The sequence below is a fragment of the Stegostoma tigrinum genome, chromosome 6 (genome assembly GCF_030684315.1).
Source record: "Stegostoma tigrinum isolate sSteTig4 chromosome 6, sSteTig4.hap1, whole genome shotgun sequence".
Lineage (NCBI taxonomy): Eukaryota > Metazoa > Chordata > Chondrichthyes > Orectolobiformes > Stegostomatidae > Stegostoma > Stegostoma tigrinum.
This window is the reverse complement of record NC_081359.1, coordinates 44,426,964-44,440,850: the sequence shown is the minus strand read 5'-3', so window position 1 is coordinate 44,440,850 and position 13,887 is coordinate 44,426,964. Positions and strand designations below refer to the sequence as shown.

The 13,887-nt window shown below is 41.8% G+C and overlaps 1 protein-coding gene across 1 annotated transcript in view; it reads right to left on the bottom strand.

Moving 5' to 3' along the window:
* The window catches only part of LOC132209792 (cilium assembly protein DZIP1-like), a 38,647-nt gene that overhangs the window by 11,661 nt on the left and 13,099 nt on the right, over positions 1-13,887 (bottom strand). The window contains exons 4-5 of the mRNA XM_059646962.1: positions 8,486-8,655; positions 1,373-1,476 (exon numbers count right to left, since the gene is read on the bottom strand). Coding sequence (XP_059502945.1) covers positions 1,373-1,476; positions 8,486-8,655 — 274 coding nt within the window. The remainder of the gene's footprint in view (positions 1-1,372; positions 1,477-8,485; positions 8,656-13,887) is intronic.

Sequence of the window (13,887 nt, the reverse complement as noted above, 5' to 3'; positions counted from 1 at the left end):
TAACCAATATATTCAGAAATGTTATTATGCATTGCTCAAGCAGTTGGAACCTGAACCGAGGCTTCTTGCCAAGAGGTAGGAACGCCACCATTGCATCACAAGAGCCGTCAAAAGCAGCTACACAATTGCCGTTACGTTAACTTTTTAGTTCCAGAACTTCTATTGATTTCAACTTTCACTATCTCCCATTATTGGGCTCAAACCCATATGCCCAGAATATTATCGGAGATAATGGGAACTGCAGATGCTGGAGAATTCCAAAATAATAAAATGTGAGGCTGGATGAACACAGCAGGCCAAGCAGCATGATGAAGGGTCTAGGCCCGAAACGTCAGCTTTTGTGCTCCTGAGATGCTGCTTGGCCTGCTGTGTTCATCCAGCCTCACATTTTATTACCCAGAATATTAGCCTGGAGCTCTGGATTACTAGTCCAATAACATTGCCACACCACTGTACCTCACAGTTTTGACAAAAGATTGTTACTTTTTATGCGTAGAGAGAAAGACAGAGTGCAACTACAGCTGCTAGGAAAAGGAAATTATCTTGTTTTGTGTCCATAACCGAAGCAGGATAGGGTTAGGGTGGGTGCTGGTTCTTTGCTCCAAAAGAAGGCTAAAAGAAGACACTTTAGAAGGCTTAAGAAACAAGGTGATGCTGAGGTAGGCCTTGCTGGTAGAAGTGAATTTGGTATATACACATTGAGTATAATGATTTTTGAAGGACACCGGAAGATCTGATCTGGCATGATCGAGGAATGTAAGCCTGCTGGAAAGATGGAAGTAACTTGGAACATAAGATTGTAATGCAAATATCTGCCAGAGGTAGGATGAACAATGAAACAATTTATCAAGTCATGTTTCAATTTCCTTAATTACTTAATGCAATAGTACTGGTGAATTGGTTGCATCTTAAAGAATGCATGAATATATGATATATGCTTATTTTAGTTTCCTCTTTACAGTAACAGTCTTTCAATATGAAATTGACACCTTAGAATATTTCTGGCAGTTGAAAACAATATCTTTGTTTCGGAGTTATCAGTCTATAAGTGGATCTTAACTCGAATCAAAATTTATAAATTTATTGAATTCAAATTATATTACCTTCCACAGGTGCAATCAGAAGCTGCACCTCTACACCATTAAATCAAGCTTCCGAAAGATTACTGCAACAATATTAATTCAACTTGGAAGCACTGTAACCTGTGAGGATGGTAGTGTAGAACTTGAAAAGTACAGTCAATTTGGTGGAGTTGGTGGACAGCTAGCTGTCTAATTAATTTCCAAAACTGTAGTGTCAGATACTTATGCTACCTGCCTTTTCTCATATGTAAACACAAGCTTCCAGCTCATTGCCGATTTTTATGCAATACCTTCAGTTCTCTAACTACTTTCTTCACAGGCAACTTCAGAGATTTATTAGTTCTAGCCATTAAACGTCGGCTAAGTTCCTCTTCGATGCTTTCAGTCAAGCCTTCTATAACAGAACCACATGAAACAGATCAGAAAATACATAAAGATTTATAAAGTAAGCAGCTATTGAATCAAATTACAACATGATTAGTTTATCCATTTATAGTTCAAATTTATATACTAAAGCTTATTTTAAAAAGTCAAAACTGATTTTAATAGAAAACCCAACATATCTGATTTTATTAATTAGGCAATTAAGAATGCTGTATTTTCCTGTTTATTCAGATCCTAGCTTTTGCAATTGTATCCAATATGACAAGAAAATAGCTTTCCATTACAAACCTGGCTCAGTTTTGGAACTGGTATCTTTGTAGCTCTTGGGAGCCAATCATCAGATAAGAACCAACATGCAAGCTGCTGTAATATCTTACTCATGCCTTCTATTAATTAATTATTAATGGCAACACGCAAGGTGTAAATGGCATGGATCACTTCAATGGTAATGCTACTGAACCTCGAGGGCAAGTGAGTAATCACTTCCATGTTGGAGACGGTCATCACATAGCACTTGAATGGCATTAATATTATTGCCAACTAGAATCATACAAGCCCTACAATGTGGAAACAAGCTATTTGGCCAATCAAATATGCACCAATGCTCCTAAGATCATCCCACCCTATCCCCATAAACATGCATTTACCATGGGTAACCCACCTGGCCTGCACTACTGAGCAATTTAGCAGGGTCAATCAACCTAATCTGCACATCTTTGGACTGTGCAAGAAAAGTGGGGGACTTGGCAGAAACCCATGCAGATGCACGGAGAACATACAAATTCCATAGAGACAGTCACCCAAGGCAGAAATTGAACCAGGGTCCCTAGCACTGTGAGACAGCAGTGTTAACCATTGAGCTAATGTGCATGTGAAGGAAGAGATAACAAGGTGTAGATCTGAATGAACACAGCAGGCCTAGCAGCAAATTTCTGAAGAAGGGTCTAGACCTGAAATGTCAACTTTCCTGCTCCTCTGATGCTGCTTGGCCTGCTGTGTTCATCCAGCTCTATACCTTGTTATCTCAGATTCTCCAGCATCAGCAGTTCCTACTATCTCTGCATGTGAAGGAAACCCATTTTCAACTGTTTCACACCGCATTTCCAATAAGTTACAGTGAGTGAGATGTAGTGGCTCTGGAAAAGTTTCTAGTTATGGTTTAAGTAATTATCACTACTTTGATTACTAATTTGAACTGTAAATTGCAGAATGTACTAAATCTCTATTTTGAAAGGTTTCAGCTTCTGGTTTCTGATCTTAAATCTATTTTGTGGACTTTAAATTGTTTAACAGACTGTTTCCATTCTCTGTTCATAAATTTCACACCTGTATCAAACCGCCTCATAATTTTCTTCTAATTAGTGATTCGAAGTAACCTTTTCAGTCGGCATGACATAGTTGTGTATCGATTATTTAATTCTTGTAAAACGATCTCATTGAATTCAGTTGACTAATGTGAAGTCTGAAACCAAAGACTTGGAAAGTGGCACAGTTACAGCCTATGCAAATATTTCAATAGAAAAATGCTTTAGCAGCTGGTTTGGCAACAAGATCAGCTTGGCTGCCATAAAAGGAAGCCTTGTGGCTAGTTTCTTTGATGTTCTGCAATGGAATCTTGTAAGGATTGTCTTTTATAAAAGCACTTTGAGCAGTCCTTTCTGCAGAACAGAGTCTTAGATTCAAAGTTGTCATTGCCAACAGTTCTGCAATGGGCTTTGATAAATCTACACAGAACGATGCACAATCCCTATTGATTGTCTGATGTTTGGAGGATCATGGCATGATAAAAATTTAGCTTCCTCTTTCTATCTATTGTACAAACAGTAGCAGTCGACAGGTGGTTACTTGTATTTTTTATTTGCTCGTCATTGGCTACATCAGCATGTATTTTCTTTATTTGCAGGCCTCGGTGTGTGAGAATATCCACGGTGCTGCCAGGAAGGAACTGTCAGGATTATTCTTATTAGGAAGGGAGTTTGAGGATTGGAAATAATGACCAAAATTTTCCATTTCCTTGCAATTGCAAGAAAGTCAGGAAAATACAATGAAGATGGAAAATCAAGGTTCTTGACATCAAGAAAAATATTCCAATTTTTCTTTTAAGGTTATAACAACAAATTTTGAATCTCATTCACAAGCAGTGACTACCTTATTTCCAAGTATTTGCATTTTATTATTAGCTAATCTCACCTCATCTATATACAGCTTGAAGGTCTCATCTTCCCTGAGAAACTAGACAGCATTAATTCCTGACATGAAAGTCACATCCTTTCTCCTTTCCATTAACACTTTTATGTTAACTGTTTAAGCTATTTAATTCCCATATTCTCTCCTTGCCAGTCTTACTTGTTCAAATAAACTGGTGGCTGCAACTTGCTACGTGTTCCTCTGAGAATTCAGACAACTCTGTCTTCACCATGGACACTGCCCTCTTCCATTCTTTCATCTCCACAAATGGGTATTGCCAAACTAACCAGCCTCATCACATCATCATGGCTGCTCTCAGACTCACTGATATACCACTTTAGCCCTTCAACTTCACCCTGGAGCTGAGGGACACCTCTGCCTTGTGAGTTTCTGCCAGGTCACTTTGCCCACAGTGAAACACACATATTTCACGTATCTACAGGATGCATCTTGTCGCTGTTAGCTTACTTTCTTAGCACTCAGCTACTTTGCACTTATTTGGGTGTCACCAGCATCTGTGGTTTGTGCTGCTTTTTAACAGAGGTACAGGTAGGTGTCTTGTATAGTTCAAAATCCTGAACAGTCAAGAGGGTGGATGTGTTGCTGTATGGCATCATATTAAGCCAATGCCACAATTGCAGCATGCACTATCAACTTTTATGTGGCAAACACACTACATGTGATTGAACCAAACAATCATGTGTGAAAGTCAAAGGGGACTAGTCCTTAGTAGGTTTAAAGGATCCCTAGTCAGTCGCAGGTTGTCACCACACTTAGTCAATCCAGTGCAGGGGATGGTCACAGTCACAGACACTTGGTTATACAACAGTCTGGAGATCCATATCCAGGCAGTCTGAAGATTTGACAAAGTCTGTCCTGCAGATCAAGTTAACCAAGTCTGGGATAATAAGCACATCAGATGTTGTGTTGTCGAGACACTAATCCAGGGATTGAGCCATTTTCAGTTGGGTATGTCCTGGCAAGTCAGTCCCATGTGTGGTATGTCCAGTCCTGGAGGTTGGGTATTAATAGTCAGAGTTCTTAACAGGGGACAGTAAATGGAGTTCTAGGAAAACTGTGAAGCTCAAATTTGTGATTGGGGTTCATTGGACTGGGTTGCTTTAGGAATGATTATAGTGAAGCGGGCCATTCAAGATTGAAGAGTGAGATGGGGAGATTACAGTGGGCAGCAGGGTGGGGGTAAGAGTTTTCCTTCCATATACTTTCAAAAACAGTACAATACAGAAACTTTCTTACCCATTATTAAATGTGTCAAGAGATACTGAATTCAACCAAAAAGGCAACTTTCATTCATTGCAACAAATACTGTTAATATCGAGTTCTTAAACAAAATCAAGTAATGCAAGTACCTGGATCATCACTCAAAGGAAAAGGCAAATCAGGAACAGGAACAAAAACAGAAATTGCTGGAAAAGCTGAGCAGGTCTGGCAGCATGTTTTGGATCCAGTGACTCTTCCTCAGGTTTCTCTTCACAGAATGCTGAGGAAGGGTCATTGGACACAAAACGTTAACTTTGATTTCTCTTCACAGTTGCTGCCAGTGTTGTTGAGCTTTGCGAGCAATTTCTGTTTTTGTTTCCGATTTACAGCATCCACAGTTCTTTTGGTTTTTAAATCAGGAAGAGGAGTATGTTATTTAGTCCCTGATTTTGTTCAACCAAAAACTGGAATCATGGGCAATGTATGGCCTAACTCCATATACCTTCATTTAAGCGGCAAGAGTCATGATACCGTGAGCCAGGGACCAGTCGGGAAGGTAAGGTTTTGGTACATAAAACTTGCCTTGTGAATCAGCTGCCTCCATTTAAGCCACGGGAGTCACAGGGTCCTGAACCGGGGGAAGACAAGATTTTGGTACAAAAGATGGGCCTTGTGAATAGGTGAAGCAAAGGCTGAGCAGGAGCAAATGCGGACATGAGTACTGATAGATAAGTGAACTATTATATTTGGGAAGTGGCTAAACCTGAAACACTACATGTGTAGTTTCTCCTCCTCTAACCAAAAAAAAAGACTGTGTGGAGGGTTGATAAGGTGAGTGATTTTTTTCTTTTATCTCTTGGCAGTCTAGAGTAGAGGGGATGGAAGCTAGGGCAGTGGCATGCTCCTCTCGTAGGATGTGGGAGGTAAGGGTCACTATTTGTGTCCCTGCTGACTTCACCTGCAAGAAGTGCACCCAATTCCAGCTCCTCATCGGCTGCATTAGGGAACTGGAGCTGGAGCTGGATGAACTCCGGATCATTCGGGAGGTTGAAGGGATGATAGAGAGGAGTTTTGGGGAGGTAATCACACCCAGGTTACAGGATAAAGGTAGCTGGGTGACTGTCAGGAGAGGAAAAGGGAATTGACCAACATTGCAGGGATCTCCTATGGCCCTTCCCCTCAATAAAAAGTATACCACACTGGATATTCAGTATTCACCACTGAGAGGGAACTTAACATTTGAGGACAGTGTGAAACAGGCTGATATGCTCGAACAGGTTGCTGTTAGGAAGGAGGGTGTGCTAGAAATTTTGAAAAACATGAGGGTAGATAAATCCCCGGGCCAGACAAGCTACCCTCAAGGTTTCTACGGGAAGTGAAGGAAGAGATTGCTGTGCCTTTGGGGATCATCTATGCATCCACACTGTCCACTGGAGTAGTACCAGATGATTGGAGGGTGGCAAATATTATTCCCTTCTTCAAGAAAGACAATGGGGATAATCACGGAAATTACAGAACAGTCAATCTTACTTTTGTGGTGGGCAAATTATTGGAGAGAATTCTGAGAGATAATATTTATGATTATTTCAACAGGCACAGTTTGATTAGAAATAGTCAGCATGGCTTTGTGAGGGGCAGGTCATGCCTCACAAGCCTTATTGAATTGTTTCAGGATGTGACAAAACACGTTGATGAAGGTAGAGTAGTGGATGTGGTGTACATGAATTTTAGCAAGGCATTTGATAAGGTTCCACACAATAGGATTATTTAGAAAGTAAGGAGGCATGGGGTTGAGGGAAATTTGGCTGTCTGGTTACAGAATTGGCTGTCCAATAAAAGACTGAGGGTAGTAGTAGGTGGAAACTATTCAACCTGGAGCTCAGTGACCAGTGGTATTCCACAGGGATCTGTATTGGGATCTCTGTTCTTTGTGATCTTTATAAATGACTTGGATGAGAATTTGGAAGGGTGGTTTAGTAAGTTTGCCCAGGACATGAATGTTGGTTGAGTTGTGGATAGTGTGCAGTGTTGTTGTAGGTTGCAATGGGACATTGACAGGATGCAGAGCTGGTCAAAGAAGTTGCAGATGGAATTGAATCTGGAAAAGTGTGAAGTGATTCATTTTGGAAGAATACAGGGTAAATGGTAGGATACTTGGCAGTGTGGAGGAACAGAGGGATCTTGAGGTCCACATCCATAGATCCCTCTAAGTTGCTACCCAAGTTAATAAGGTCATTAAGAAAGTATGTGGTGCATTGGATTTCATTGGTGGGGACGTTGAGTTTAAGAGCCGTGACACTATGTTGCAGCTCTATAAAAGCCTGGTTAGACCACACTTAGAATATTGTGTTCAATAGCTTTAAAGAGGGTGCAGAGGAGATTTACCAGGATGCTGACTGGAATGGAGGGTAGGTCTTATGAGGAAATGTTGAGTGAGCTAGGGCTTTTCTCATTGGAGCGAAGAAGGACGACAGGTGATTTGATGGAGGTGTACAAGATGATGAGATGTATTGATAGATTGAATAACCAGAGTGGAAATGGCTATTACGAAGGGGGCATAATTTTACGGTCATTGGAGGAACATATCAGGGAGACGTCAGCAGTAGGTTCTTTACACAGAGAGTGGTAAGTGAGTGGAATGCGCTGCCGGCAGTGGTAGTTTAGTCAGGTACATTAGGGACATCTAAGTGACTATTAGATAGGTACATGGATGGTAGCTAAATGGAGATTATGGAAGAAAGTTTGATCTTAGAGTAGGATAATAGGTCGGCACAACATTGTGTGCCAAAGGGCATGTACTGTTCTACGTTCTAAATTTATAGAGTCATAGAGGTTTACAGCATGGAAATAGGCCTTTCAGCCCAATTTGTCCATTTTTCACAATTAAACTAGTCCCATTTGCCTGTGTTGGTCCATATCCCTCCACTCTTATCCCATCTATGTGACCATCCAAATGTTTCTTAAATGTATCTTAACTACACACCCCTGGCAGCCTGTTCCAGTCACTCACCACTCTGAAAATACTGCTTCTCTAGTCCCTTTTGTATCTCTCCCATTTCACCTTAAACTTATGCTCTCTAGTTTTACACTCTCCTACCATGAGGAAAAGCCATTGGCTATCTATCTTATCTATGCCTCTCATGATCTTACAGATCTCTCTAAGATCAAATGGTATCGTTACTTTAATAAGCACCAAATTGTTTCTGGCCATGATCAAAACCCCTATAAGCACTGAGTTATCGTTCAACTGTTAAAAATGGTAAATGTTTTTCCGAAGGAGTTAGATATTGTACTTAATGATAAATCAGCATCAACAGGGCAGTTAACGGGAAGTTTCACTTAAATTTAGGTTCCTCAAAATACAGTATTGAAACAATGGGGATCAACTTCTACAGTTGGAATTCAGCACATGAACTTCCCGTGGTGCTGCAGCTATTTTGGAGCAGAAATTTACATCCAATGTAGATTTTGATGCCCCTACCTGGCATATGCTGAACAATGTAGAGGACAAAAGTTCTTACGACATCTGTATGGATTTAGTCAGCATTTGTCAAAATATCTTATGATTAAAAGCATTATGAATTTTATACTTTAAAAAACTATTAGCATACTCTCAACAGACTTTGATCCAGCACTATTGTTCTCAGTTGATTTCAGGTTCTCAAAGGTACAGACTTCCTCCAATTCACAGGTTTCAGACATTTGATTTTCACTGCTTTCAGCTGATGTAGTGTCAGAACTCACAGTGCCTACAAATTCATCTGAAGCAGATGATGTGGTGCTGTATTGAAAACAAAATTAAAATTTATTGATTTTAATCCACACTTTACATTATTTAAGTATTTTTGACAATATTATTTCTTAATTAACATGTTCGAATGTTAAAATGATTGGCCTGACACTACTTGCCACATCTGGTGTAAGCAGGGCTTTACGACACTTACCTAATTCAGACTGTGCGAGTGACTGTTTCCTGCAGAATCAACATGGCGTCAGTACAAAAGGCAAACAAATACAGACGCTCCCCCATGTGCACTGAAACACTGTGAATGGATTGCAAACTTGCCGCACAAATATTCAATCTACGTTGTGTTAATCAATGAAGAACGGACAAACATAGAAAGATAAGATGCATGCTGAATTAGAGCTATTGATATGGCCATTCAATTAAATTACAGGTGAAGTATTTTACAGATATAATTGCTTAGGCAGAGTTAGTAGAAGCACTATAGAGTGTTGTGTAGATGTTTAGTATCAGGCATGAGCAAAAGTAACAGAGCCAGGAATGGGAACATTTATTCCAGTACCTACCAGCCTTACAACAATATAGCACATGTATTGAGATTCGTATTTCCAATGTCTGAATGATACAAGTCCAAGGCTGCATGGCATTCACTATGGCCTAATTCTGAGTTTTCACTACAACACTAAAAGACATAGGGCAGATTCTGCTTGTGACACTGTGGAAGCCAAGATGTTTCCACCAGATGATCTATCAAGGTCAAATTCATGGAGTTGCCCACACTTCTGTTGGAAGAAGTTATGCATCAATCACCCAGAATTACCTGTGTCACATTGAAGCCAGACTCATCCATGTTTCTAGACAGAGACTTGTCTGACAGGTTTGCCAATGCCCTAATTATCTTTTTGTTGTTTTTTTTTAAAATCCATGTATGGGATGAGGGTATCTGTAGCTAGGCAGCATTTATTGTCCCATCCCTAATCACCCAGAGGGCAGTTAAGAGCCAACCACACTGCTGTGGGAATGGAATCACATGGCCAGACCATGTAAGGCTGGCAGTTTCCTTCCCTAAAGGGCATTAGTGAACCAGATGTGTTTCCCCGCCGCCCACCACCCCCCCCCCCCCCGCCGCCAAGTAATCAACAAAGTATTCACAGTTATCATCAGACCCTTAATTCCAGATATTTATTGAATTCTGATTTCACCACTTGCCACGGCAGGATTCAAACCCAGGTGCCCAGAACTTTAACTGGATCGCTGGATTAACAGTCCATCGACCATACCACTAGGCCATCGCCTCTGACCTATTGGAGCTCTCGTCTGAATCGCCTGTGACATACCTTAGCTACCGAAGCTGGCACACAACTTACGTTTTTCCACTGGCCTTGGTGCATTCATCATGTCCTGACTGTGACTCTACGCTACTCTCTAAGATCTTTGCAATCCCAGCTTCTGAGTGAGTCACTGCAAGTGTATGATTAAATGATGTCTCGCTTTCATCACTTTCATAGGGTAGCTCTTTCTCTTCTTTCTGCCTCTGCTGTCCAGCAGATATAAGAGTGCTTGCACAAATAGAAAAGACTGGACTAAGGGAAAAGGGTTGGGAAGAAAAACGAAAGTTCCATGATCACACTACCTTGGTTTCCATTTGATGCCACAGGTCAGAATAAGGGTGAAGATAAAATTGGACATGGACATAAGGCCTAGTGTCATTCCAGACAGCCACTTCTTTTCCACATGCACCAGGAGCTATCTTGAATCCAGGCACTATTTCCTGCAGAAGGACTATATGATGGATTTGTGAAACCCTCTTCTCCCATCTTCTGCTTCTCCCTGATTTACGGGCAAATATCTCATGTAAGAAAGAGGGAATTGTGTGGAGCTATGCTTTTCTTATGTGACTGTCATAAATGCTGAGCTGGAAGCAGGTGAAGGCAGTGAGAGATGAGTGTGATACTGGCAGCTGTGTATAGTGAAGTGTGAATGTTAAGACATCAATCTCAAGTTCAAGCTGATGGGGGATTGCTGCTTTCAGAAAAGTAAGAGATTCTTGGTTTGGTGGGCATGAAATTTATTGTGGGGATGCCATGTCAGCCTCTTTGTGCATTTTTGCCATGTCTGTGATGGCAAAATGTGTAAATTCTCCAGAAGATAGCCAAGAATTGCAGATGCTGGAGTCAGAGTCAATACAGTGTGGAGCTGAAGAAACACAGTGGGTTAGTCAGCATCAGAGGAGCAGGAAAGTTGATGTTTCGAGTTTACACTCTTCATCAGGACTGGATACAGGTCAGAGGAGATTCAGGTTAATCCCTGTTAGATTTTGGAAAGAGTGTTTGGGGCCTTGGACAGAGGAGGGGGGAATGTAGGGATAGATGTAGCCACTCCTGCAGTTGCAGGGAAAGGTGCTGAGTACGGTGGGGTTGGCAGGGAATGTGGATGTGAACAAGGGAGTTGCGGAGTGAGCTGTCTGTATGGAAGGAAGGTAGGGGTGCGGAGGGAAATACGTCTTTGGTGGCAGGGTTGGATTGCAGTTGGCAAAAGTGGCAGAAGATGATACATTGGTGAGGTGGTATGGGCACATGTACCTCAGTGAGACCAAACACAGATTTTGGGGTCGATTCGTGAAGCATCTGCAGTCTGTACTCTATAATCAACAAAACCTTCAGGTTACCAACCATTTTAACTCCTCTTTCCACTCCCTTGGTGTCATGTCAAACCTGGGCATCCTCCAGTGTCACAATGACTCCACACATAAACTGGAGGAACAATACCTCATATTCCACTTTGGGAGCTTACAGTTCAATGGCCTCAACATAGAATCTACCAGTTTCAAAATCTCCCCAGCCTCATTCTATGTCCAAAATTCCCTTTCATCCCTGCTTCCTTGACCTGAGACAACCTGGCCATCTTGTCTCCCACCTATCCACCACCCTTCCCACTGACCAATCTCCACTATCCCCTAACTGTTTCCACCCATCACCATCCCAACTACCTTCCTCCAGCTCCACCCCTCCCAATTTATTTCCAAGCTCGCTTCCCCATCCCTGATCCTAATGAAGGGTGTAAACCCAAAACATTGACTTTCCTTCTCGCTGATGCTGCTTGGCCTGCTGCGTTCCTCCAGTTCCACACTGCACTGGCTTTGTAATTTCACCATCCGTACTTCCAATTCCACTTCAGACTCAGCCTGGAATGTTTCTTCCCGTGTGGGGAAATGTCAACTTTCTTCTAGGGACAGCTTCAGTAACAAGGGTATCCAATGCAGTATCTCTGAAGCAGGGAGCTTTCTCCCGCGCCTGCAACATCCTTTGAATGGTGAGCATTGAAACCCTGTCAGAAATGAGTTTCTGACTCATTCTGACTGCGAAAACGAGCTGAGTTTTTCCAGCAATTTCTGTTTTTGTATTTAATAAGCTAGTTTCTGGGATGTTGGCATTATTCTGTAAGGAATGTGACCAAATCCACTTTCTGTATTTCTGTGTGCTATGAAATTTGGCCACTGTTACTGTTGATCTTACCTGGGGACAAAGTCACTCAATAGGTCACTCAAAACAATTTACTGGTCAATGCACAGATGTTCGACAGTTAATCTCAGTAGGTGAGTTAATCAGGAGCAGGGGAAGAGGCTCCATGGTGAAAAAGGACTGTAGTTAGTTGGCTCAGTGCAGAAAATGTGTCCAGCTGCAGAGACTGGCATACAGCATTTTGGAGCTTGAGCTGCTGGTGAATTCATTGTGAAGCACCCATGATGCTGAACAAGTTGTAGACAGTATGATCAGAGAGGTGGTTATGCTGCAAGGTGAAGATTCAACCAGCCGAAAGAGCTTGGTTGACTAGCACAGGAGCCCAGAAGCAAAAACAGAAATTGCTGGAAAAGCTCAGCAGGTCTGATGGCATCCATGGGCAGACAGGACCTCACTATAACTATTCCCCTTTCTAAAATATGTACCATTTTGGATACTGCTGGGGCAGATGACTGCAGGAGAAAGCAGCTAAATTCATGGCATCATTGATGGATCAGCTACACAAGTGGGAAGAATTAAAAACACAGCACTATAGCATCAGGGGATGCAACTGTAAGGGCAACAGACAGGCATTTCTACCGCGGTGAGGAACTCCAGGATGCTGTGTTGCATCCTTAGTATTAGAGATGTCACTGAATGACTGCAGGGCACTCAAAGGGATGGGGGCTACAAACAGACAGATATTGCGATACATATTGGTACTACTAACATAGGAAGGAAAAGGGATGATGTCCTGAAAGCAGAATTTAGAAAACCAGGAATGATTAAAGAATAAGGCCCAAAAGGTAGTGTTTTCTGGATAACTTCTGATGCTATGTGCGAGTTAGTACAGGAATGGGATAAAATAGGCTGTTGTTGTCTGGCATACTTACCTCTAAAATATGGAGGCTCAGTGCTGGCTGTCAGATAACTCCTATCTCTCCCTGACCATGACCCCACAATGGAAACCAGGTTACTGTATCCACAACAATCACTAACTTCATTTCATCTGATGATCTCCTTCCCTTTGCCTCCAAGCTCATAGTCTCCCACATTCCACTTTTACCTCCTTCCCAAAATCAACAAAACAGCACTGCGTGGGCAGACCAATTATTTCTGCCTGATCCTGCCCCTCAGAACTCGTCTCTTCCTATTCTTGACTCAATTTTTTTTTATGTTTGTCTAGTCCCTTCCCACTTGCATCCACAATTCCTTTAACACTTTACATCAGTTTCAGGAATTCCAATTCTCAGACTCCAGCCACTTCCCCTCCACCATGGGCATGCAATCCCTTTACACATCTATCCCCAATCAGGATGGTCTCAGTGCTCCATGCTTCTTCCTGGGAAAAAGGCCTGTACTGCCCCCATCAACCACCACCCTCCTTCAGTTGGCTGAGCATATCCTCACTCTGAATAACTTCACTTTAACTCCTCCCATTTTCTTCAGCTCAAAGGTGTGGCAAAAGGTACCTGCACAGGCCCCATTTACGCCTGTCTCTTTTGTGGATTATGTGGAACATTACTTGTTCTAGTCCTACTCTGGCCTCCATGAACAACTTGTTCTCCAGTAAAACAATGACATCATCAGTGTTACTTCCCTCTCTCATCCAGAATTGGAAAAGTTATTTTATTTTGTTTCCAGTTTCCACCCTGCTCTCACGTATCTCTATGCCCCTCGTGATTTTCTAAACCTCTATAAAGTCACTATTAATGTTGTACACTCCATTGAAAAAAATCCCAGTTAATCAAGCCTATTTCTAGAACTC